This window comes from Phycomyces blakesleeanus (assembly GCF_001638985.1).
Source record: "Phycomyces blakesleeanus NRRL 1555(-) unplaced genomic scaffold PHYBLscaffold_1, whole genome shotgun sequence".
In the NCBI taxonomy this organism is placed as follows: Eukaryota; Fungi; Mucoromycota; class Mucoromycetes; order Mucorales; family Phycomycetaceae; genus Phycomyces; species Phycomyces blakesleeanus.
In genome coordinates, this window is record NW_017265134.1 from 3,241,058 (window position 1) to 3,263,911 (window position 22,854).

Sequence of the window (22,854 nt, forward strand, 5' to 3'; positions counted from 1 at the left end):
CTTTTCTGTTTCTTTCCACAGCTATCCAACTTTGTACAGTCTGGACATTTGCAGATAACATAACTGTCTTTCTTTTGATTATTGGACATGTCGATTGTTTTAAATTATAAAAAAAATAATATAGATTTTAAGAGATCTTGATCAAGGTCTTTATATACCAAAAAAAAAATTATAAATAGATAAAATACTGCTCCATGCCATGACTATAGTATGCCAAGTAATTCCTTGATACATCTACCGCACATATCATCATAATTATACTCATATATTGTTAAGTCATTAACCAAGTCAAATACTGCGTACATTACTAAAAGTGTACGCAATTTTTTTTAAAAGTCTTTTTTTAGAATTATAATATTTGATATGACGATGATTCGACCATGACAAAAAATAATCCAAAAATGGAACATTCGCCTCTCACAACATGTGAAATAAAAAAATCTGATATTTTAGTTCCATATATCAAAGGGAAAAATCACGCAAAAATATTGCCACAGTAAAAATGAAATCACAACCTTTTGTCTCGTTCCCTTGAAATATATGGATTAAATATTTGTTTTTATATTCACATTTATAATACATAAAAAATATTTAAATGATTTATTTTGAAATAGAAAAAGTGAAACCTTAAGAATATATATAATTTTTATTAAATATTATATTAACTTTTGTATAAGTGTTTTTTCAATGTAATTTAGAATTATATCAAAGAAGTGTATAATATAAAAAAAAACCCAATTTTGTAATTTTATGGCCAAAAAAATGATGGTAGTGTGATTTTACAGCTAAAAAAGAGCGATCTGAAATCACAACAGAAAAAAATAGAAATTATTTGAAAAAATTAAAAATCGAAAATTGTAGTAAAATTTTTGCAGGTTTTCAGGAACTAAAATCAGCGGTCTTTTGCAGTGGAATTGCAGCTCCAGTGCACTCAATGACATGATGACGGCTGGTGGTATGCAATCCACAGGAACAAGGTTGAGGACGTCCAGGAAGCCACCCCATACGCCAACGTATGAATCTACTACGTTCATAGTTAGTCATGGGAAGCCAGAGAATAGGGTCAACACCAAGAGAAGGATGGCAAGCAGAGAGAAGTATTTGTTGAGAGCGTTGCAAGGAGAGGCCCTGGTTCAAAAATGAACGAATGGCATGCTTGCAAGCTTTAGAATCAGCATTCTGACGATTGGAGAGAGACAACCAAATGGGATTAGCTAAAAGCTTAAACCATTGGTGTGCTGGGTTTGTAAGAACAGGTCGAAGAAGAGTAAACAGAGTCTCATCAGGCAACCAGAAAGCACAATATACAAACTTGAAACCAAGAGTCAAGATCCTCTCCCTCATGCTAGGAAGATTCCCAAGGTGACGGAAAACAGATGTAGAAGATGTGGAGTGACCTCCAAAAATCATGTGTAAGCATGTGTTCTGGGCCTTTTCAAGCACAGCAACTTGTTTAATGTTGAAGCAGGATATTGCCAGGCCATACTCAAATTGTGGATGAATAAACTGGCAATACAAACGAATTGAGAGTAGACGTGACAACCCAGTGTGATTGACACCAAGTGATTGAAGAGCACGCATGCTGTTGATAGCAGAGACACAATTACGAGAGATGAGAAGAGATGGATCAATAGTCCCCTTTGCTGAGAAGGGAACACCAAGGTAAGGAAACGAATGAGCATGAGGAATAGGCACATTGTAGAGAGAGAATGACAAAGGAGAAAGAGAACAAGAATGGTGAAGGATCATGCACTTGGTGGGACTCCAACAATATCCTAGCTCTTGAGAATGTTGTTCAGCAGAATTCAGAATGACAGGCATAGCTTCTGGTGTAGCAATGATGGCAACATCGTCAGCAAAAAGTAGTGAATTGACTAATTGATCATTGAGTCTTGTGGCAGCAGTCTGGTTAAATACTGTGTTACAAAGTTCCCCTGCAGCACGAAGAGCAACTGGTAGAGAATTTATGTACACAGAATAAAGGTGGGGAGAAAGCACAGATCCTTGCATAACGCCAGTCAATGGTTGGAATGATCTGGATGTTACACCAGAAAGCAACACCTCAACTTGAACATTGTCAAAAAGACTTTGTAACAAAGCTAACATAGCATCAGAGGCAAGAGGACGTAATGATGTCCATACTACAGAACGATCAACAGTGTCATATGCAGACTTGATATCAAGAAAAGCCAAGACTGGTGGTGCTTTGAATTGAGCTGTGTGACGACGGACCTGTGGTGATCCAGACACTCGGATGTTGGATTTATCACATATAAGAACATATTCATATTGGGATAGCATAGTAGCTATCATCTTGTCAGTATAAAATATATATAAACGATTAAGTAATCAGCCCAATAATTATTACAGTTAGTACTGTAGATAATATCTTAAAGATTGTTAAGATAATTATATCATACTGCCGGGTAAACTGTGTCAGATCGATATGTAGCTAATTTAGTAGGAAGTCCTAAAGCTCTAGTATAAAAGAGAAAAGAATAGCTAAGAGCTAAAGAAGTACGATTTATGACTTGATGTCATAATTGTAACACCGACACTAGTTAAGCAGTAAATACACTCTAATAACCAAATATAGTAAAGGAAGAAAGCCTTAAGAAACTAAGATGTAATGACAAGAGCAGATTGTGTTTTCTTATAAAAAGGGACACTTTCTATTTATGAATAAAGACAACTTATATACAGTCTCAAAGTATTTCTATACGTCTCTATTATCAAATATTTTATTTTTCTATTGTTTCGTACCTGAAATACCACAGGACCATCTCATGGAGACAAAGAACTTGATCAAGGGAGCTATGTTGACGTTGGAATCCACCCTGTGCAATGTCAATTGTTGGAGACACATCTTCAAGAGGAAACTGTAGACAATATTCCATGGCTTTTCTCAGGATAGACGTTAAGCTAATGGGACGATAGTTAGCAGGGTCATGAGTATCACCCTTTTTAAAGATGGGGACAACTTGTGCAGTACGCCATGCAAGAGGTGCAGAACCCCATTGCCAACAAAGCTGGAACAAAAGACAAAGAACAGGAGAGACTTGCTTAACAATTGGGTGAAGCATTTCAGCACGAAGATTGTCAACACCAGGAGTCTTGCGTGTAGGAAGCTTGAAAATTGCACTCTCTACAGAAAGATGAGTAAAAGGACATGATTCATCAATTGCAATTGGTGATGAAATCATCACTGTCTGGTCTGGAGGGCGGCGTGCAGGAAGAAATTGACCTGAGAAAATCTGTTGAAGATGATCAGCCATTTTGTTAGCAGCTACTTGAGGTCCACCAGGATCCACAAAGACAGGACTGGTTTGACGATGGCTTTTAATACGTTTCATTGTTGCTGTTGTCTTTGCAAAGTCTTGTGTTGCCAATTTGTTGCAGAATTCTTTCCATGTTTCATGTCGACAACGCTGGACTGATAACCTAACAGCATGACATGCATCCTGATGGCGCATCCAGCATATAGCCTTCTGCAAACCACTAGAATGACGCCAGCGTTGGTAGCTGCGTTCTCTCAGATCCATTGCTTCTTGAAGGTCCACTGACCAGAACCAGTACTTTTGCATGGTACGTGGTGTACGACGACCAACAGCAGTGTCCAGAGCATCATAGATAGCTTGAGCAAAAGCAGAGCACAGAGAATCTACAGGAGGAGGAGAAGAAGAAGAAAGGAAAGCACTGAACTGCTCTGTCAGATTGTCCAATGACCCAGAAGCTGTATCAATGTAGATCTTGAGAGTGTCAGGCTGAGCAAGCCCAGAAAGATTCCAAAGTAGGCGCGGATGGTTAGTAGGGGGAGGGGGAGGTGAAACATAGGGAGTGAAAGTGAGGTTGACCATTTTGTGATCAGAGCCTAAAGAAAGATCAGAACGAATTTGCATAGAAGGATTGAAAATGGGGAATGTAGAAAGAAATAAATCAATGACACTGGAACGTGAGGTACCAGAGCCACCAGAAAGAAAGGTAGGAATACCAAATGCAAGTAATTCATTCCAACAAGTGAGACCAGTTGCCTGGATCCACTGAAGAAAAGAAGTTCCTCGCGAAGTGATAGCATGGTCACCAAGAAAGGATCCCATATGTGAATTAAAATCACCACAAAAAATAGTGTTAGAAGAAGGAATAGAAGAAGAAGAGAGGGGGAGGTCATAAAGAATAGAAATTGCATCGTCATTAGAAAGAGAAGGGGGAAGATAAATGCAATGAATAAGACAATCAAAGACAATACAAGAAAGAACATAAGGAGAAGAAGAAGGAACAATAGAAATGGGGTAAGGGAAAGAAGGATTTACAAGAAGAGAAATACCCATGCAGCCACGGCTAGCATTGGGGACAGACTGACCATAGGTATGGTACTGCTGCCAAGAAGTAGGATAACGATGGGGGGACAAAAGCCACGTTTCAGTGATAAAAAGAAGGGAAGTAAGTGGAGCATATGAAAGGATCGTAGGTATGGTCTGTTTTGCAAGACCATTTGCATTCCATAATGTAATTGTTACTGGATTCATAGATCAGAGAATGAAGGGATGGTGATGCTGGCAGTATGTATAGAGATGTCCAAGTCTTTTTTGGTGGGTCGTGGGGGAACAATCTCAGCTAGTTGGTCATCACTAATCCATCCCTGAGAGCAAAAGGAACGTGCAACAGCAAACTTGACAGGAGCCCTAATGAATTCAATGGCACGTAGCATACGATCATTGTGAACATGTATAGCTTTTGTTGCCCTATCATCAAGTGAAAGAGAGGCCAGAGCTGGGTCACGGAGGTGAACAGGGTCCAGAGGATTAAAGTTATCCAAAGTAGTAACACCATAACTCGCCAAGATAGTCTTGAGCTCAGGAGCATACTCATTATGTACAAGCATTCCCATCACCTTACAATCAGGATAGTGGAGATCCAGCACACGTGCATTGTCTATCTTTAATTTCCTAAGACGTTGACGTTGAGTACTAATGGGGAGACAGATAGCATTAGGTACATAAACAATTTGAAACCCCTGATCAGCATTTTCTTTAATTGTCATGCCACGAACAACAGCAGCAATGGCCCTAGCAGTTGGAGCCCTTTTACGTGGTGTTTTAGAAACGAAAGTCTTGGTGGGTTCAGTGGAATGATGGGTCGGGGATGCAGGAAGTGATGGAAAATCAGCCTGAGAAACAACTGGAACAGAGGCAGCAATAGTAGCATATTTGGATGCTGCAGCACCAACAGAAAAATCAACATTCTCCTTTGTCAAACGTGCAATAGTGGCGTTTGCAGTAGCAAGAGCCTTACGCAACTCAATATTCTCTTTTTGAACAGCCTCCAATGCAGAAAGACGTTCATCATAAGCCTGGAAACGGTCCCAAATATCCTGAAGAGTGGGCATTACAGTTGGAAGAACAGGTGCAACATCAGATTCAATTTCATGGATATCTGCCATGGAAATACTATGACCCAAGATGGAAACAGAAGGGGACACAACAGGCTTACTTGCAGAACGAACTTCAGGAATTTTGTGTTGGACTGCATTGATCAAAGATTGCATGGATGAAGCAGTAAATGTTGCACCACATTTGCATTTAAACTGTGGGCTACCAGTACGAGAAGTAGACCCATTAGAAACAATTTTGCCTGTAGTCTGGCAATGTGAACAGAACAAAACATTGTGCAATTTTTTAAAGTCTGCCTTGAGGCCAGACAAAATGAGAGCAGTGGGAGTAGGGCGGCCAGTGGAATTAATCACCTGTTTTTGGGAACCAATCATTGTTGGAGGAGCTTGAAAAAAAATTTCGTGGGAACCAGGAGCAGGCAAAGCAGAAAAAGAAAGGTCTGAAACTGGGACAAAAAAGTGCGAAGTTGATGGTAAAACACCAGAACCACCTTCAGAGAAGGAGAAAAGAGCTGGAGACGATAACAGAGGTACAGGCAATTGAGATGTAGTTGGAGATGCTGACAATCTTGAGTGATTTCGGCGCAGATGTGAAGATGATTGCAATGATGATTCCAACAATTTGAAAAAAAGTCAATTAAAAAAAAATGAAAATTGGTAGATATATAAAAACAACTATGACAATCAATCCTGCTGCAAAAAACAGATAGGTTTGATATAGTAGTTATAGAGAAAAAGAGGTAAAAGTAAAACTGTGCTGGGTTTGAATTCAAAAAATAATTTGGTTGTGGAAGAGAGTGTGTGGTTTCTTGGTGTAGGTAAAAGATTTTTATTGAAAGGCTAGTGGGCACACGCACTATAGAGCTATTGCCCGCCTTTAAGAGTACAAAAAAGAATAATAGAAAGGAAAAAAACCCAAGGGGGAAAATGGGAAAAACTAGAAAGGGAAACTAAGCTAGGGGATACAAAAAAAGGGAGATAAGGATAAAATATGAAGCATGCATGAAATTCATGCAATAAATGGAAACTAAGACTAATACAGATCTAGACTAAAAATAAAAGGAGATGGCCAGTCTCATTTGGGTAGCCAGTTCAAGAAGAGTTGTCCTCTGTCTGTTGCAGCATGATCAGCAAGATCAACCCCAGGGAGACAGATCTGTTCTATGTCCAACATTATTCTACAAAGAATTGGCCAAGTAAAGATCCAGAAGGCATTGTTCTTGTTGTTTTTAGGTGTCTTCAGAGGCAGCATATTGAGTACATAATCAATTGGATTGGGTTGTACTGTAGAATAGAGATGGAGACGAATTGCAGCTCCAGTGCACTCAATGACATGATGACGGCTGGTGGTATGCAATCCACAGGAACAAGGTTGAGGACGTCCAGGAAGCCACCCCATACGCCAACGTATGAATCTACTACGTTCATAGTTAGTCATGGGAAGCCAGAGAATAGGGTCAACACCAAGAGAAGGACGGCAAGCAGAGAGAAGTATTTGTTGAGAGCGTTGCAAGGAGAGGCCCTGGTTCAAAAATGAACGAATGGCATGCTTGCAAGCTTTAGAATCAGCATTCTGACGATTGGAGAGAGACAACCAAATGGGATTAGCTAAAAGCTTAAACCATTGGTGTGCTGGGTTTGTAAGAACAGGTCGAAGAAGAGTAAACAGAGCCTCATCAGGCAACCAGAAAGCACGATATACAAACTTGAAACCAAGAGTCAAGATCCTCTCCCTCATGCTAGGAAGATTCCCAAGGTGACGGAAAACAGATGTAGAAGATGTGGAGTGACCTCCAAAAATCATGCGTAAGCATGTGTTCTGGGCCTTTTCAAGCACAGCAACTTGTTTGATGTTGAAGCAGGATATTGCCAGGCCATACTCAAATTGTGGACGAATAAACTGGCGGTACAAACGAATTGAGAGTAGACGTGACAACCCAGTGTGATTGACACCAAGTGATTGAAGAGCACGCATGCTGTTGATAGCAGAGACACAATTACGAGAGATGAGAAGAGATGGATCAATAGTCCCCTTTGCTGAGAAGGGAACACCAAGGTAAGGAAACGAATGAGCATGAGGAATAGGCACATTGTAGAGAGAGAATGACAAAGGAGAAAGAGAACAAGAATGGTGAAGGATCATGCACTTGGTGGGACTCCAACGATATCCTAGCTCTTGAGAATGTTGTTCAGCAGAATTCAGAATGACAGGCATAGCTTCTGGTGTAGCAATGATGGCAACATCGTCAGCAAAAAGTAGTGAATTGACTAATTGATCATTGAGTCTTGTGGCAGCAGTCTGATTAAATACTGTGTTACAAAGTTCCCCTGCAGCACGAAGAGCAACTGGTAGAGAATTTATGTACACGGAATAAAGGTGGGGAGAAAGCACAGATCCTTGCATAACGCCAGTCAATGGTTGGAATGATCTGGATGTTGCACCAGAAAGCAACACCTCAACTTGAACGTTGTCAAAAAGACTTTGTAACAAAGCTAACATAGCATCAGAGGCAAGAGGACGTAACGATGTCCATACTACAGAACGATCAACAGTGTCATATGCAGACTTGATATCAAGAAAAGCCAAGACTGGTGGTGCTTTGAATAGAGCTGTGTGACGACGGACCATCTCATGGAGACAAAGAACTTGATCAAGGGAGCTACGTTGACGTTGGAATCCACCCTGTGCAGGTTTCTTGGTGTAGTTGGTTATCACGTCTGTCTAACACACAGACGGTCGCCAGTTCAAGTCTGGCAGAAATCATATATATATATTTTGTGTTTTGGTCGTCATTTTCCATCTGGGTTATTTTTCCTGTTAAGTCTTGATCTGGTATTTCTTTTTTAGCATTTGTAACTAAGTCGCAGAATCAATACCACTGGTAATCGTCAAGTTTTAAGAATAGATTTTTAGATAAGAATAAAGATGTTTTTATTAATTATATTTCTTGACTATTTATACAAAATGATAATTGATTTCTGACTAAAAGAATAGCTATAATAATATGTCTTAGATGCTTGTTGTTCAGTAATATCTTCTACAAGTATATTCACCATCTTAAATATCTAAAAAATATGTGAAAGACCAATCGGCAAAGTCAAGATCTTTTATCCTAAAAAGTCAACCATTACTAGTTGCCTGTAAATCTCAATTTTAGTTACCAATGTCAACTCTGACAGTAACACAGCCAAAATTGGTCAAACCAATGAGAATTGTAAAAGAAAATAGAAAGATAAATAACTTCTATTGGATGAAATAAATTTCTCTTCTATATCTTTTCTAACTCTACTCAGTCATTATAAATGTTTGTTTTGGCTTCTATTTTACTTCTGTTAAGCTATGTACTTTCTAATTCTTTTGCAAGTAAAAGAAAATTACTTTCACTGGAAAAATAAAAAAAATACTATAGCTTTAAGTAACGAGAAAGGTAGTGGAAATGTCAGGGTTTTTTTTCAGCTCAGCCGTTTTTTTTATTTAAGTTGGGGGTGTATTTTCGACGTATTCTATTGGTTTAGATAGACAATAAAAAATTCATATTTTTTTGGCTTGCTATAAAATCACATCAAATAAAGTATTTATAGTACTTGTTTCCTTTTTTATTTTATAATTCAAGCTATACACAATATGTTTCCCTCTACCCAAATCCACACCTTAGACTGTCACTGCATTAAATGTCACAACAGTCATCAGAAATCTTCTTATGCTGCAAAGTGTACTGAGACTCGTTGTAATAAGAGAGCTAGAGTTGAAGGTACCAGAATATTTGAGAATAGTATAATATATTCAGTGTTGGTTTTTTGTTTGCTGCGTAATAATCGTTTTAATTTTTTATTTTTTATTTTTTATTTATGTTGTTTATTTTTAAACTTTTAATGAAACACAGCCGCAATGAGAAACATGGATGTAGATACTGAGGGTAAGAATTTTTTTATTTGAAAGCAGAAAAAAAAAACTAATAAACTATTATATTCCATATTTGTAGTAATCCCGACCTCTCGTTCTGATTCTGTGGAAGCAATGGACGGTCAGGCCAACTCACCTTTTTTGGATGCCGCCTCAATGTTTGACAATGACAGAGACAACAATGATTTCGATGACAATATTGAAGATGAAGTCAATGAGATCGAGATTGAGGACTTCAACAGTGAAGGTCAGTGTGAGATATATAAAGAAAACTAAAAGAAAAAGAGAGTAAAAGAAAAATCAAGTGTTAATTTTTTTTAATTTTTTACAGACCCTTTTGCTGCTCCTGATATGCCCAAAAATGAAGTCCATCAATTCATAGCCATCTTTATGGTACTGTTTGCTTCACGTCATGTTGTTGATAAGGGTGCTGCTGTCTTGATTGAGTTTATCAACAACCTGCTGAGAATCTACGACCAAGATTTTCAATTACCAACCAGTCTTGCCGGTTTACAAAAAATGACAGGATTTTCTGCTATTACAAAAGGCATCAAGAAATTTGTGGTGTACCAAGACTGTCATACAGTATATCAGGATATCATATCTGCTCCTCCTCGATGTGTTTCCTCAAAACTTGGTGCCAGGTCTGCATACAACTGTAATTTGACGAAATCCATATCTTCCAGTGCCTTGGTTGCAAAGCGTGAATATGTCTACCAATCCATTAAAAATACATTGAGCGTTTTCTTCCGTCGCCCTAGTTTCGAAGCCAAGATTTGTCAATGGAATAAGGAGTTGAAGATGGTAGATACTCTGTGCGATGTCTATGATGGTGCGATGTGGAAGGAGTTGAAGGACAAGGATGGTGTATCATTTGTGTTGGACCCACGCTCACTAATGTTAACACTTAACATCGACTGGTTCCAGCCCTTTGATGGTGTCACTCACTCCTCTGGTGCTATCTATCTGGCCATCAACAACTTGCCCCGTGATGAAAGATTCAAGCCAGAGAATATTATCCTTGTAGGTCTCATGCCTGGTCCAAAGGAGCCAAAAACTGACGAGATCAATAGTTACTTGGAGCCCTTGGTGGATGATTTGAAGCAGCTGTACGTTGGCATGCGGATTCCTACACACGAATTCCCAAATGGTGTCAGTGTTCGTGCTGCACTACTGATGGTTGCATGTGATATCTCAGCTGCCAGAAAGACAAGTGGATTCACAGCGCATAACAGCACATGTGCTTGTTACAGGTGCAGCCGGCAGTTTACTCAGTTAGGGAGCAGCAACCAGGTTGATTTCCGTGGATTCAATTATTCTCATTGGAATATCCGCAGTGGTGCAGAGAGCAGGTTGCATGCTGAGGAGTGGAAGGATGCAAGTACACTCTCAGAAAGGCATCAGCTGGAGGTCGAAAATGGTGTTCGATGGTCGCAGTTGCAACGCCTTGGATACTTTGATCTAGTACGTGGAACGATCATTGATCCCATGCATAATCTTTTCCTGGGGACGTCTAAGAGATTAATGGATCGGTGGATTGATGAGAAGACAATTGGACCTGAAGAGTTTGCTTCGATGGAGAAAATTGCAGAGACAATGGTACTGCCCAGAGATTACACCACACTGACAACCAAAATTGGAAAGGGCTTCAGCTACATGAAAGCGGACGAGTGGAAATCATGGGTTCTGGTTTATTCTCCTGTCTTGTTGCATGGTATTCTCCCTCCATTACAATTCAAGAACTGGATGTATTTCGTTGATGCATGCCGATACTACGTAAAACCCAGCATTACTTTTGATGAGATCACCACTGCCCACAGCCTGTTAGAAAAGTTTTGCAATGCATGTAACGTAGACTATACCGCCACTATTCTCACCTGCAATATGCACCTACACCTCCATCTTCATGAATGCATTCGTGATTTTAGACCAGTGTATGGTTATTGGCTCTTTGGGTTTGAGCAATACAATGGTATTTTAAAGAATTTCAAGACAAATGGCAAAGACGGTTTTGAGGCGACCTACATGAAAAATTTTGTTCAGAATGCGTATAAGGGTGATTATGTCAATGCTGTTCTTAAAAGTTCTAGCCAGATCCCCTTCATTCACACTCTGTCTAAACTTGTTACAACCTCCATACCTGCCGCCACAGTCACCACTCTCTCCAGTCGCCCATTCAGATTGCAAGCATTTGTTCAAGGCTACACTGATCCTTATAATCCACCCAAGGGTAACGAGCCTCTTCCTCCTTCTACATTTCCTCTAAAATACAAAAAGCCATCAGTAATGGATGATTCCGACTATCTCCATTTACTTGAATATTACCAAGTCGCTTACAACCTCCCAGACCTTGCCAGCTATCAGGACACGTCCTATAATCGCCCAGCACTTGACAATCAAATCATCAAATTGAAGTCAATTGACATTCTTGGTCAACACTATCGAGGAACAAACAACAGCACAATCAGTCGCGGATCACTTGTTCAGGCAAAGTTTGTTGGTAGTAATGGGAACATTATACTTGGATTTGCTGGACAAATTCAGTATCTTTTTACACACTCCTTCCAACTTCCACCCACGCACAATCTCCATCTGACTCGCATGGTTCATGATCATCAACATGTATTCGCATTTATCAAGTGGTTTCGTACTTCCTCTGATAGGTCGCGTGAGGATGACGGTGTTGAATTTTGTTTGCCCACGTTCTCTCCTGATAGCTACCATAGCATTATACCTGTACATCGCATCTTATTAGAGGTTGCTACAGCTACTATTGTGACAAGTAGAAATGTTAGCAAAATGCTGGTAATTCCATTGCCAAAGAAGCTATATGCTTAAATAATAAATAAAGTGAACTTTTACATTTCTTTTTCTTTAACAAAAAAAACAGAGCGCGTATTTCTGATATATATATTGATAGTATTTTGTATGTGAAAAGTAATATATAGATAAAAAGAGAGAGGCAATTTTTGTTTATTTAATACCCGTCTCTAAGGGCCCACTGAGGAAATTTGGGGGTTATGTCATCTGGGACTGCTGTATTGGACACACTGGTGAAAACCCTCTCCTTCATTTGAGAAGCACTTGACCCCATTGCTTCAATAACATACTCATCAACGAGTTTAATGAGAGTATTGAACTAAAATGATTTTGTTAATACTTCACTTTATATTTTTTATAATAAGACATAATTATTAATATAAAATAATATACCTCGTCACTTCTCCATTCTGGCCGAACAATCTTGACGATGCTCTTCGTGCGATTCTCGAAGTCTTCATCTGCAGATTCTCCATCGGACATTGCTGCCATTTGCATCGTGAAGTCACAATCTCTCTTCATTTGTAGATCAATTGCTTCTTTGTTGTCTGTGTATGCAAGTAAACGGCGAGTATGATTCTAATAGTAGTTTTTTTGTATTAGTATTTTTAAAATTCTCAAGACTAAACTATATTATTTTGAAATTATTTATTTAGAGATTACACTTACATCTCTGGCACGTCCTGCCCTTCTCGAACGAGTGTTTGTTGCTTTTATTTCCTCTTCGGTTTTTCTTGCTTTTGAAACCCGGCTGGTGAAGTTTTTGTGCAGTCTTGCTCTCAAGTCTGCCTCTCTAAATCCCTCATGGGTAAACTTGCGCTTCAAGTTTTCAAGAAGTCGCACCACCAACTCCTTGTTTGGCGACTTGTAAAAGAAAACATTTGTATTCCATCTGGGCTTACTCTCATTTGCCAGGATATCAGCTTGATTTCTTGTTTTCAGCTTGGGATCCCACATGAGATTACGAATATGGGCCTGATAGAATATATGAGAAAATACATCGATAAAATTTTGCACACGTTGATACTCACATAAACATCATTAGAGGCCTTCTTGCTAAACTCAGATGGGGCGTTGAAGGCAGGCTGAGAAACATTAGCCATTGTATTGGTAGGGGAAACGAGGGGGGCTCTGCTTAAACTGTCAATAGCAGTGATTGTCTCAGTGCTGCTGGTGGCAAGAACACCAATTCTGCTATTCATGTTTAGCAATGTATCTTCAACAGTGCCGATTTGTTCTTGTACAATCGACATGTCAGCTGCCATGTTGGTTCCCATGGCTGTCATATTAGTTTTCAAAGTAGAAAGAATTTCCATCAATTGTTCGTTTGTAATCTCAACGGGACGAAGAGCAAGTTGACGTCTTTGAATAGGCATTGTCTACAGAATATAATAAAAGGTAAAAATGTAACTGTTAATTTTAGATTACATTGTTATTGATGCTATTATACAATTGAATTGAATTGAATTAAAAATAAATTATATCAAATTTACATACTTAAATTATTTGAAATAAAATGGGTTGATGTGTGTGTGTTTGAGTATGAGTGCAATAAGTAGCAAGAAAGCAGGAGAAAGAGTAAACAAATTGTATAAAACGTATGGTTTATATAGATATTCAGCATATCTTTGATATATAAGTCTCTATTAATACTTCTTGTAATCACTGAGATGCAAATCGGCTTTCATACTGCTTTAGAACCCAATTGATCAAACCAGTCTAGTCTTTTGTTTCAAACGCACTTTTCTTTTTTCTTTTTTTTTCTTTTTTTGTTGTTGTTCCTGTTTCTCTTTTTTTTTGCTCTTTATATTTGCTATTGGTCTTTTCTTTGTTTCTCTATCTCTGCAACTTCTATTATATTTGCGAACTATTTGTATAAGACATGTTCTTTCTAAAAAGTCTTCTTTATAGAAAATAAAAGAATTTATTTATTCTGTTGCCATAGACACACTCTTCGTCGCTGTCTCCACCCATTTTTTTATTTTTTTATTAGTCTTTTTTTTTAATCTGCTTTTTTAAAGTACGTTTTTTATATAACTAAAAAGAATTAGTTGTTTCAGTTGCCATAGACACTCACCCTCTCTTTTCTTTTTACTTCTTTCTTTCTCTTTTACTCTTATACTTGCAAATGTTCCTGGTAAGGCGCTTTTTTTCTTTATTTTTCTTTATTAGTAATTTCTTCAAATATAGCTGAGTAATAACAAGTGTTTCTGCTACCATAGTCACTCGCGTATAGTTTCCTTCTGATGCATCCTCTTCACAATGGCCATCCGGATTAGCCAAGGTTAGTAAATATACTTCATGCCATCATCTCATAAAAGTATCCTGATTTTTTCCTTTCTTTTTTATAGGACATATCACCCAAAATATTTTCTACAGCTAAACACGACCACCAACACGGTAATATTTTTATCTATTTATTTATTATATTTCTCTTTAATATTAATCAAACTGAATTCAATTTTTACTATAGATGAACAACCCTCTCTAAAACATGCTATGAATCAAAAGCTTCTATCTCATGCTGCTGTCATTGACATGGTAAGACTTTTTTTGTTCTTTTACTATCCTTATATGTATCATTATATTACTTATACTGTTTATTAATAAAAAAACTACCAGATACTATATCGACTTTTGATAAGTATTATCTATATCTACAAATAAATCTGTTTGCTTTGGGTATATAAATTAATAATTATATCGCCCAATTCACAAAAATTAATTTTTTCCAATCATTTTCATAGTCAAAGAAATCAAAATTCCATAGCTTTACTTGTAATATTTTATTGTTTGGTCTTTGTACTGGATAATTCCAATGTAAGTATTAATGGTTTATAAGAATTGAAATATCCAACACACACGCACACCCATCACTAACGATTTATCTATTCTCAAAGAGTACTGCTCGTACCCCAAAAAAAACGTATTGAGCAGCTCATTTTTTTTTAGGTATTTCTTTTTTGTAGAAAATTTTTCATCCCAAATATAACAAACCGACCGAGCAAGAAGTAGCTAGAGATATAGAATAGTATTATTAGATCTGAAACCTAGAAACATTCTATTCTTTCCAATAAAAATAAAAGCGTAAACCATTACCAGCCTAATAAGAACGGGAAACCAAATAAATAAAGAACATATTACTGGTCCATAATTTTAAAGACGCCTTTTTTTGCTGCTGATGACCAAACTTCTTAACAATAAACTAGCTTAAAGGTCACCTTTACGCTACTTTTAATCTTCATAATATGTCGGTGCCTGACCTTTATGGTTCCATATAAAGAATATCAAAATAGATACGCAGTTTTAAAAAACTTTCTTTTTATATATCAAGTCAGATAAGTATATCTAAAGTGCTAACAAACCTTACCTGCGGCACCCCCCACCCACAATTCCGCTAGTTGACTCTAGTCATTCCACTATCTGTGAAGGTCACCTTCAGCACAAGTGGAAAAAAAATCAACTAATTTAAATATGGAAATTACACTACACTATACCCCATATTTAAACTACCTTATTTTTTTAATTTTTCCAGTGTTTGGTTGTTATTCTTAAAATAGAATTCTATGTAATTGTCATTCTGATTGGCTGACAAGAATTCGGGTATGAAATGATTATTATTAGAGAGTGACTCCTTATTCATTTTTGAAGATTATCATTTTTATTGAAAGTTTATATTTTCTGATATATCATAAATATTTAACCACAATAGTGACTGCCAATATATTTTCTTTTTTTGAATTGTTTATTTGAAACAAAGATCATATATTCTCTGAAAGGGCTTTTTTATTTACATATATTGCTTTTAATATGTCTATTATCAATATTACACTATCAAACACAAACATTTACACTCTTGCAACAATTACAGAGTCATTGAAATACTCAGCTATTCCTGGAGTTATGAATATTAGACTCAATAGCACTATTAGAGGTAAAATATTTTAATGAAACAAATGTCTTATAGAAATGGATGAAGCTTGTTCTGTCAAATAGACTACACATAACTTTAATAAGCAACATACTAATACCTTTGCAGAAGAAGCCAAAAACAGTGGCATTAACATATGTTTCTCACAGAAGTCACAGCAAAAATCATTGGAAATTATTATAATAATAGGTCTTGACTATTGGGATATTGTGTCACATAAAAGATAGTCATTCATAAATATTAAGGATATCATAGTTGATGAGTTATTAAATAAAGTATCAAAAATCATTAAATATTATATTATTCAAAAAAGAAAAACTGGGAGTTTAGGTATAATGTTTATCTATTAACTGTTTTTGGGAATCAATTATATAGATTATTCTGAATGCAGAACAATGTATTATTATGTCTAAGGACAATCCTGCTCTTATTTCAACCATAATTAGTACTCCAGCATTCTTACTGTCTGTCTCTCTCAATGTATAAATAATTTCTCTGCATTCTTCTGTCTCTGTCTCTGTCTTGTGCTGTTATGATATACATAAGCTTATGTATATCACAACATGTCCTATCTCTAGCTTTCTCTATCTCTCAATATTTAGTATAAATACTTGCTCAATTGCTATCAATAAAAGACCATCTTTCTTAAGTTCATAATCTTTGTCTCCCAAGCCTAGTTGCCTAAACTAGCCTTGTATCCCTACATAACTCCACATAGTTATTACATGGTGGAGAAGCTGGGCGTTTCCATGACACCACCACCTTAACTGTTGCCCTGCTGGGTCGATCAGTGTGCCTCACCTTCCATGTGGTAGACCATCTAGCCCACGATGTAATCTTGAGTTATCCAGACATCAAGTGACTCTCTATCACAATTGGCACTTCATTAGATAGTATCAGGTTCGACTCCTGTGCTACCATCTCGAAACCAACCAGCTGTACACCCTCACCATATAGCTCTTTTGCATAAGCTAATTTTTGCTTAAAAAATCCCATTACTCAAAAACAACCAATTAACTATGCATCCACTCCCATCCCTGTTCCACTAACCTTGCTAACCTAAATAATCTCTGTTTTATCAAGTTGCCATAAGTCCAAAGAGATTCACCAACACAAACATCTTCAAGACAGTTCCTTCTTGACAGTTTAGACTGGCAAAATTGTCGGCTGATCAAATGTTTTGCAGCCCCAAGAATGCTCAGCTAAAAGCCATTTTGGACGAGATGCTTGCACGCGCAGCCATACATAAAGAACAGCACAAAGCTCTGCTTAGCAAGATAGATATAATTGTAGAACACTCAATTGCACTTCAGAAACAGAACAGCACTCTTACCAAAGAGCTCCGCATTGCAAATGAGCACGTAAAGTTTCTACACAATTAACTCCAGCTTCAGGTACAAGTACCTGATGCTTTAGCCTTCACTACCACCACTCTACCGCCTACAAAGATTGCTCCTGTTGAGAATTTTTCAGTGGAAGACTCTGCCCATGGTTCTGTCACCATTCCTACACCTTCACCCACCACGTTTTTGGCTGCTTCCAAGAAGGCAATAGGAAAGAAATCCAACCAGCCCAAGCTCACCACTGCCCAAGCTACCCGTGCTCTGCAACCCAAAAGTAGACCATCTGCATATGCATTTGTATACCTGCCCTGCTGCCACCACCTCAAGTACTCCCAAATATGAAAGCTCTTGAGAACATTCAAGATCCAACAGTCCTGTGTCTTAGACATTGTGTTCCCCACTGGAAAAACACCCCTGAATACAATAGTGTCAAAATAATTCAGTGATAGTGTATATGTAGAGTATATTTTATCTCAGTACCACTTTTTGTGTTCAAATAAAAAAGCCTGCTTTTATTGCATTCTATTGGCTCGGATATAACAAGCAACAAAGGTATTTTATTTATTACTATAAAGTCTTTGTGAATAGATAAATATAACATATGTTTCCCTTTTATTTCATTATTAAAAAAACACAAACGTCATGTCTTCTACTATCGAACAAAACTTGGAAGAGTGCTATTGTACCGAGTGTATTAAAAATTATAATGGATACATCTTAGTGTCAAAGAGAACTGTCCAGCATCATGGCAAGAAAGCAGCTTTAAAAGATGCTATCAGAAGTGAACTTGGTATGCCATTTACAATATAAAATTTGCATTTTTATATACTAATAGCTTCTATATTAAATACAGGTGCGCAGAGACATATAATGAACGTTGGTGTGGAGTGTAAGACATTTTTATTTGGGTATCAAAAAAACAACTTTCTTATTATATTCCATATTTGTAGCTATTGTAGTCCAAAAATCTGGATCTGTAGAAGTTCTTGCACGCCAGTCTGACTTATCCGTTTTGGATATCTCCCCTATGTCAGTTGACTATGAGGTCGATGTCAATTTCAATGACATGAACTTTGAGTATGAGAGCAATGGGAATGCCAAAGATACTGTTGATATTGATGTTGAAGAAGTCGACACTGAATGTTCATATGAAAGTCAAAAAAAATCTAAAAAAAAGTCAAAAAAATTAATATTTTTTTATATTTTTAAATAGACATGTTTTCAAATAGTAGTATGCCTGAGAATCCTGTACACAGATTCATCACAACATTCACTATGCAATTTGCATCCCGCTATGTGGTCAACAAAGGTGCAGTTGTCTTGATTAAGTTCATCAATGAGCTCTTGAAGATTTATGAGCAGGACTTCCAGCTTCCCACGAGTCTGCCTGGTCTTCAGTGTATGATGGGATTCTGTGAGCTCTCCAAGGGGATAAGACGATTTGTGGCCTGCGAAGATTGCCATGCAACTTACAAAAAAATCAATCTGTTCCTCCTCACTGTGTCTTTGTAAAGACAGATGCTTGTGCAGCTTGTAACTGTGAATTGATAAAGAAATCTTCATCTGGTGCTTTGGTTCCCAAGCATAGTTTCCATTACCAGTCTATCAAAAATGCATTCAAGATTCTTTTTAATTGTCCAGGCTTCGAAGAAAAGATACATTAATGGAATACAGAACCAAAATTAGTGGACACAATGTGCGATGTATACAATGTTGCAGTTTGGAAAGAACTCAAAGATAGTAATGGTGCTTCGTTTGTTGAGCAGCCTCGTTTGCTGATGCTGACGCTCAATATTGACTTGTTCTAGCCGTTCAATAAAGTTATATACTCTTGTGGTACAATCTGCTTGGCCATTAATAACTTTCCTCGAAGTGACCAGTTTAAAGCCAAGAACATAATCCTTGTAGAACTTATGCCTGGTCCCAAGGAGCCTAAAACTGATGAGATAAATAATTATCTTGAGCCAATGGTAGATGAGTTAATACAGCTGTATTGTGGGATAAGAATCCTAACATTCAAGTCTCCTGCTGGCGAAGTGATTCGTGCTGCATTGATGATGGTTGCCTGTGACATCCCAGCTGCCAGAAAGACTGGCGGATTTACTGCGCATAATAGCACTTGCGTATGCTTTAAGTGCAACTGTCATTTCACTCGCCTTGACAGCACAAACAAGGTTGATTTCCGTGGATTTTGTGGTATTTCAGGTACGAAACAATAGAAAAATAATAAATTTGATAATAGAGACATATAGAAATAATTTGAGACTGTATATAAGTTATCCTTTATTCATAAATAAAAAAGATCTCTTTTTATAAGAAAATATAATCTGCTTTTGTCATTACGTCTTAGTTTCTTAAGACTTTCTTCCTTTACTATATTTGGTTATTAGAGTGTATTTACTGCTTAACTAGTGTTGGTGTTACAATTATGACATCAAGTCATAAATCGTATTTCTTTAGCTCTTAGCTATTCTTTTCTCTTTTACACTAGAGCTTTAGGACTTCCTACTAAATTAGCTCCATATCGCTCTGACACAGTTTACCTGGCAGTATGATATTATTATTTTAGCAATCTTTAAGATATTATCTACAGTACTAACTGTAATAATTATTGGCCTGATTACTTAATCGTTTATATATATTTTATACTGACAAGATAATAGCTACTACACTATCCCAATATGAATATGCTCTTATATGTCATAAATCCAACATCCGAGTATCTGGATCACCACAGATTTAAAGAGTCTGAGTGGTGTCATTGTAACTATGAGGAGAATAGGCTGCATGCGGAGGAGTGGAAGAGCACAGTTATCATCTCAGAAAGGCAGCATCTGGAAATTGAAAAATGGTGTTCGATGGTTGCAGTTGCACCGCCTTGGATACTTTGATCTAGTACGTGAAACAATCATTGATCTCATACACAACCCATTCTTGGGGACAGCAAAAAGAATGATGGATTAGTGGATTGAATGTGGTGTTCTTAGAGACAGAGATTTCACCGCCATGCAAAAGATAGCTGATAAGATGATTGTGCCAAGGAGATATACTGCATTGAAAAGCAAAATTGACAAAAAAATTGCATTTATGAAAGTGGACGAGTGGAAGTTATGGGTATTAGTATATTCTCCTGTGATGTTGAAGTCGGTGCTCTCATCCTTGCATTTCAATAACTGGATTGATTTTGTCTATGCCTGCCGTCACCTTGTAAAGCCCAGCATTACATTTGATGATATTAATACCAACCATAGACATCTCGAAAATTTTTGTGAAAAATGCAACGAGATTTACACCATCATGATCCTTACCTGTAATATGCACTTACGCCTCCATCTTTGAGAAAATATTCTCGATTTTGAACCAGTATATAATTATTAGCTCTTTGTATTCGAAAGATACAATGGCTTACTAAAGAATATCAGCACAAATGGTAAGGATGGTTTTGAAGCCACATTTATCAGATGTTTTTTAAAGATATGTACAAAAGTGATTTTGTTAATTCTACTCTCACATGTCCCACTCAAGCTCCCTTTCTTCTTGTTCTTTCCAAACTTGTCTGTTTATCTACATCTGTCCTTACCTTGCCATCTGCCTCCTCCACAATTGTTCAGCCACCATTCACATTGCAAGTATTTGTGTATTCTTCTGAAACTACCAGAATTCCTATCTTAGGCAATGAACCTCTCCCACCTACATCCTTCCCACTTTCAGTTAGTAAACCTTCTTCAATGGGTGATATTAATTATCTCCATTTGTTGGAATACTACAGACTTGCGTCCATTATCAAAACGCTGCTGCCTCTCCATTCTTTGTCAACAATCAGATTATAAAGTTGAAATTAATCAATATTCTTGGCCAAGTGTACTATAGCAATAATGGCACCACTGGCCGCAGATCATATGTCCAATCATTGTTTCTTGACAGTAATAGAAGTACAGAAACAACCTTCACTTGTCAAATCAAGTATATCTTCATTCATTCATTTACTCCTCCTCCAACGTCTCCCTACTATGAAGCCAATTCCACTTATCATGATCAACATGTATTTGCGTTTGTCAACTGGCTTCCTTTACTTGGAGATAAATCACGAGAGAAAGATGGAGTTGATATTTGTGGTTCAACACCTTCGCCATCGAACTATCATTCAATTTTGTCTGTACATAGAATCTCTTTAGAATTAGCAATTGCTAATCATACAACAGGACTTGTCTAAAAAAAACTGGTAATTGTCTTACCAAAAAGCTTTATGCTTAAAAAAAAACAATAATAAATATCCTTTCATTCTTTTCTTTCTTTTTTTTTAAAAAAAAAGTAAAGTAAATTATGATAACAAAAAAGAATGGAGAAAAATAATTACTATCTCTATATAAATCGTCAGCATTGAGTTTGTGAAGATGAGAATAAATAAGATGAGATAAACAATGATTTTTATTATTTTTATTGTGGCCCATCTCTAAAGGTCCATGGAGGGAAACATAATGCGACGTCATTGGGAACTGGTTTCTCAGACAGGCTGGTAAGATTTTCGTCTAACAACTGGCAACTGTTGTTACCCAAGTTTGCTTTCACAATTTCATCAATGTTGAAGATGAGGTTATTACACTAAAAACATATTTATATATATTATGTTAAATATTATTCAAATATAGAAAATTATTTCTTACAAAATTATTTAGCTCATCACTTCTCCAAAAAGGATGAGTAACATTCACAATGCGCTTGCAAGGTCTCCTAGAAAACTCATCCTCTGACTCGCCTTCAGACATTGCTGATCTGATCATCAGCTCAGAACAGTTTCTCTTCATTAAGGGCAATGATATGGACATGCAAGAAAAATTAGGGTCGGACATGCAAAAAAGACCAAAAGGGAGAATTAAACGTGACGTCACTTGTAATTGGCCTTTGGGAGTGTTACTGACAAATTGAGCACTGATAAGACATGCAAAAGCAACCAAATTGAAGAATTAAACGTGACGTCACCTATAATTGACTTTTGGGAGTGTTACCAACAAATTGAGCACTGATAAGACATGCAAAAGTGAGCAAATTGAAGAATTAGACGTGACGTCACATATAATTAGTTTTGCGTGTTACACGCATTTTTTTTTGGGGGGATCAGATAAATTACCCTCCAGATTGCCAATTAAATCACTGCCCTTTTTTACTACAACATCAGCGCATAATTTTTTTTGACATTTAACATGAGCAACATTAACAACATCAACAACACCAACGACTTTGTCATTGTTAGCGAGACGTCAAAGAAGTACAATGCTGCCTTGACTGAGTTCAACTCAATTTTTCTTGTTGGAAGAGAATTCTCTTCAGTCGTAGCTGTTCGAGAAGCTGCCAAAGCATATGGTGTCAAGCATAACATTGCTCTCACTACTGAATATGCATCAAGCTCTCGCATCAAATTGATTTGCAAGCACTCTGGCGAATATAGAGATACCAGAAAAGCCGAGAA

The 22,854-nt window shown here is 37.1% G+C and overlaps 10 protein-coding genes and 1 non-coding gene across 11 annotated transcripts; 5 read left to right on the forward strand and 6 right to left on the reverse strand.

The window, feature by feature from the left end:
• Positions 1-879: 879 nt before the first annotated feature.
• Positions 880-4,097, reverse strand: PHYBLDRAFT_161865 (hypothetical protein; the record flags this gene model as incomplete). Its single annotated transcript, XM_018434504.1, has 3 exons — positions 880-1,582; positions 2,522-2,579; positions 3,014-4,097. The coding sequence occupies 3 exons, from the start codon at positions 4,095-4,097 to the stop codon at positions 880-882; spliced, it is 1,845 nt and encodes a 614-aa protein (XP_018299285.1).
• Positions 4,098-4,522: 425 nt separating this feature from the next.
• PHYBLDRAFT_161866 (hypothetical protein) lies at positions 4,523-5,764 on the reverse strand (the record flags this gene model as incomplete). Its single annotated transcript, XM_018434505.1, has 1 exon — positions 4,523-5,764. The coding sequence occupies one exon, from the start codon at positions 5,762-5,764 to the stop codon at positions 4,523-4,525; it is 1,242 nt and encodes a 413-aa protein (XP_018299286.1).
• Positions 5,765-6,464: 700 nt separating this feature from the next.
• PHYBLDRAFT_161867 (hypothetical protein) lies at positions 6,465-7,364 on the reverse strand (the record flags this gene model as incomplete). Its single annotated transcript, XM_018434506.1, has 1 exon — positions 6,465-7,364. The coding sequence occupies one exon, from the start codon at positions 7,362-7,364 to the stop codon at positions 6,465-6,467; it is 900 nt and encodes a 299-aa protein (XP_018299287.1).
• A 715-nt stretch (positions 7,365-8,079) lies between these two features.
• Positions 8,080-8,153, forward strand: PHYBLDRAFT_t12. Its single transcript has one exon. It is a non-coding gene; the product is annotated as a tRNA-Val (tRNA).
• An 861-nt stretch (positions 8,154-9,014) lies between these two features.
• PHYBLDRAFT_161868 (hypothetical protein) lies at positions 9,015-12,131 on the forward strand (the record flags this gene model as incomplete). Its single annotated transcript, XM_018434507.1, has 5 exons — positions 9,015-9,141; positions 9,274-9,306; positions 9,373-9,540; positions 9,625-10,071; positions 10,759-12,131. 5 exons carry the CDS (start codon positions 9,015-9,017, stop codon positions 12,129-12,131), a joined length of 2,148 nt encoding a protein of 715 aa, XP_018299288.1.
• A 269-nt stretch (positions 12,132-12,400) lies between these two features.
• On the reverse strand, positions 12,401-13,146 carry PHYBLDRAFT_157096 (hypothetical protein). Its single transcript, XM_018433565.1, has 2 exons — positions 12,770-13,146; positions 12,401-12,680 (listed from the first exon to the last, which is right to left on the reverse strand). Exons 1-2 carry the CDS (start codon positions 13,068-13,070, stop codon positions 12,643-12,645), a joined length of 339 nt encoding a protein of 112 aa, XP_018299289.1. The 5' UTR covers positions 13,071-13,146; the 3' UTR covers positions 12,401-12,642.
• A 2,815-nt stretch (positions 13,147-15,961) lies between these two features.
• Positions 15,962-17,776, reverse strand: PHYBLDRAFT_161870 (hypothetical protein; the record flags this gene model as incomplete). The annotated part of the gene is made up of 4 exons (XM_018434508.1): positions 15,962-16,038; positions 16,508-16,571; positions 16,963-17,015; positions 17,449-17,776. 4 exons carry the CDS (start codon positions 17,774-17,776, stop codon positions 15,962-15,964), a joined length of 522 nt encoding a protein of 173 aa, XP_018299290.1.
• A 253-nt stretch (positions 17,777-18,029) lies between these two features.
• PHYBLDRAFT_72763 (hypothetical protein) lies at positions 18,030-19,195 on the forward strand (the record flags this gene model as incomplete). The annotated part of the gene is made up of 5 exons (XM_018442710.1): positions 18,030-18,177; positions 18,223-18,276; positions 18,338-18,541; positions 18,601-18,801; positions 19,074-19,195. The coding sequence occupies 5 exons, from the start codon at positions 18,030-18,032 to the stop codon at positions 19,193-19,195; spliced, it is 729 nt and encodes a 242-aa protein (XP_018299291.1).
• A 105-nt stretch (positions 19,196-19,300) lies between these two features.
• Positions 19,301-20,726, forward strand: PHYBLDRAFT_72764 (hypothetical protein; the record flags this gene model as incomplete). The annotated part of the gene is made up of 5 exons (XM_018442711.1): positions 19,301-19,592; positions 19,778-19,835; positions 19,879-19,936; positions 20,051-20,248; positions 20,352-20,726. 5 exons carry the CDS (start codon positions 19,301-19,303, stop codon positions 20,724-20,726), a joined length of 981 nt encoding a protein of 326 aa, XP_018299292.1.
• Positions 20,727-20,863: 137 nt separating this feature from the next.
• On the forward strand, positions 20,864-21,600 carry PHYBLDRAFT_72765 (hypothetical protein; the record flags this gene model as incomplete). The annotated part of the gene is made up of 2 exons (XM_018442712.1): positions 20,864-21,097; positions 21,157-21,600. The coding sequence occupies 2 exons, from the start codon at positions 20,864-20,866 to the stop codon at positions 21,598-21,600; spliced, it is 678 nt and encodes a 225-aa protein (XP_018299293.1).
• Positions 21,601-21,824: 224 nt separating this feature from the next.
• PHYBLDRAFT_161873 (hypothetical protein) lies at positions 21,825-22,237 on the reverse strand (the record flags this gene model as incomplete). The annotated part of the gene is made up of 2 exons (XM_018434509.1): positions 21,825-21,989; positions 22,052-22,237. 2 exons carry the CDS (start codon positions 22,235-22,237, stop codon positions 21,825-21,827), a joined length of 351 nt encoding a protein of 116 aa, XP_018299294.1.
• Between the last annotated feature and the right edge of the window lie 617 nt (positions 22,238-22,854).

Excerpts from the sequence above, each read along its gene's own strand:
- PHYBLDRAFT_157096 (XM_018433565.1), bottom strand. The coding sequence starts at position 13,070 with ATGTGGGATCCCAAGCTGAAAACAAGAAATCAAGCTGATATCCTGGCA. Across the intron at positions 12,681-12,769 it reads CAGAGATGTAAGTGTAATCT|CGTTTACTTGCATACACAGA; the intron begins CTAAATAAATAA and ends AATCATACTCGC.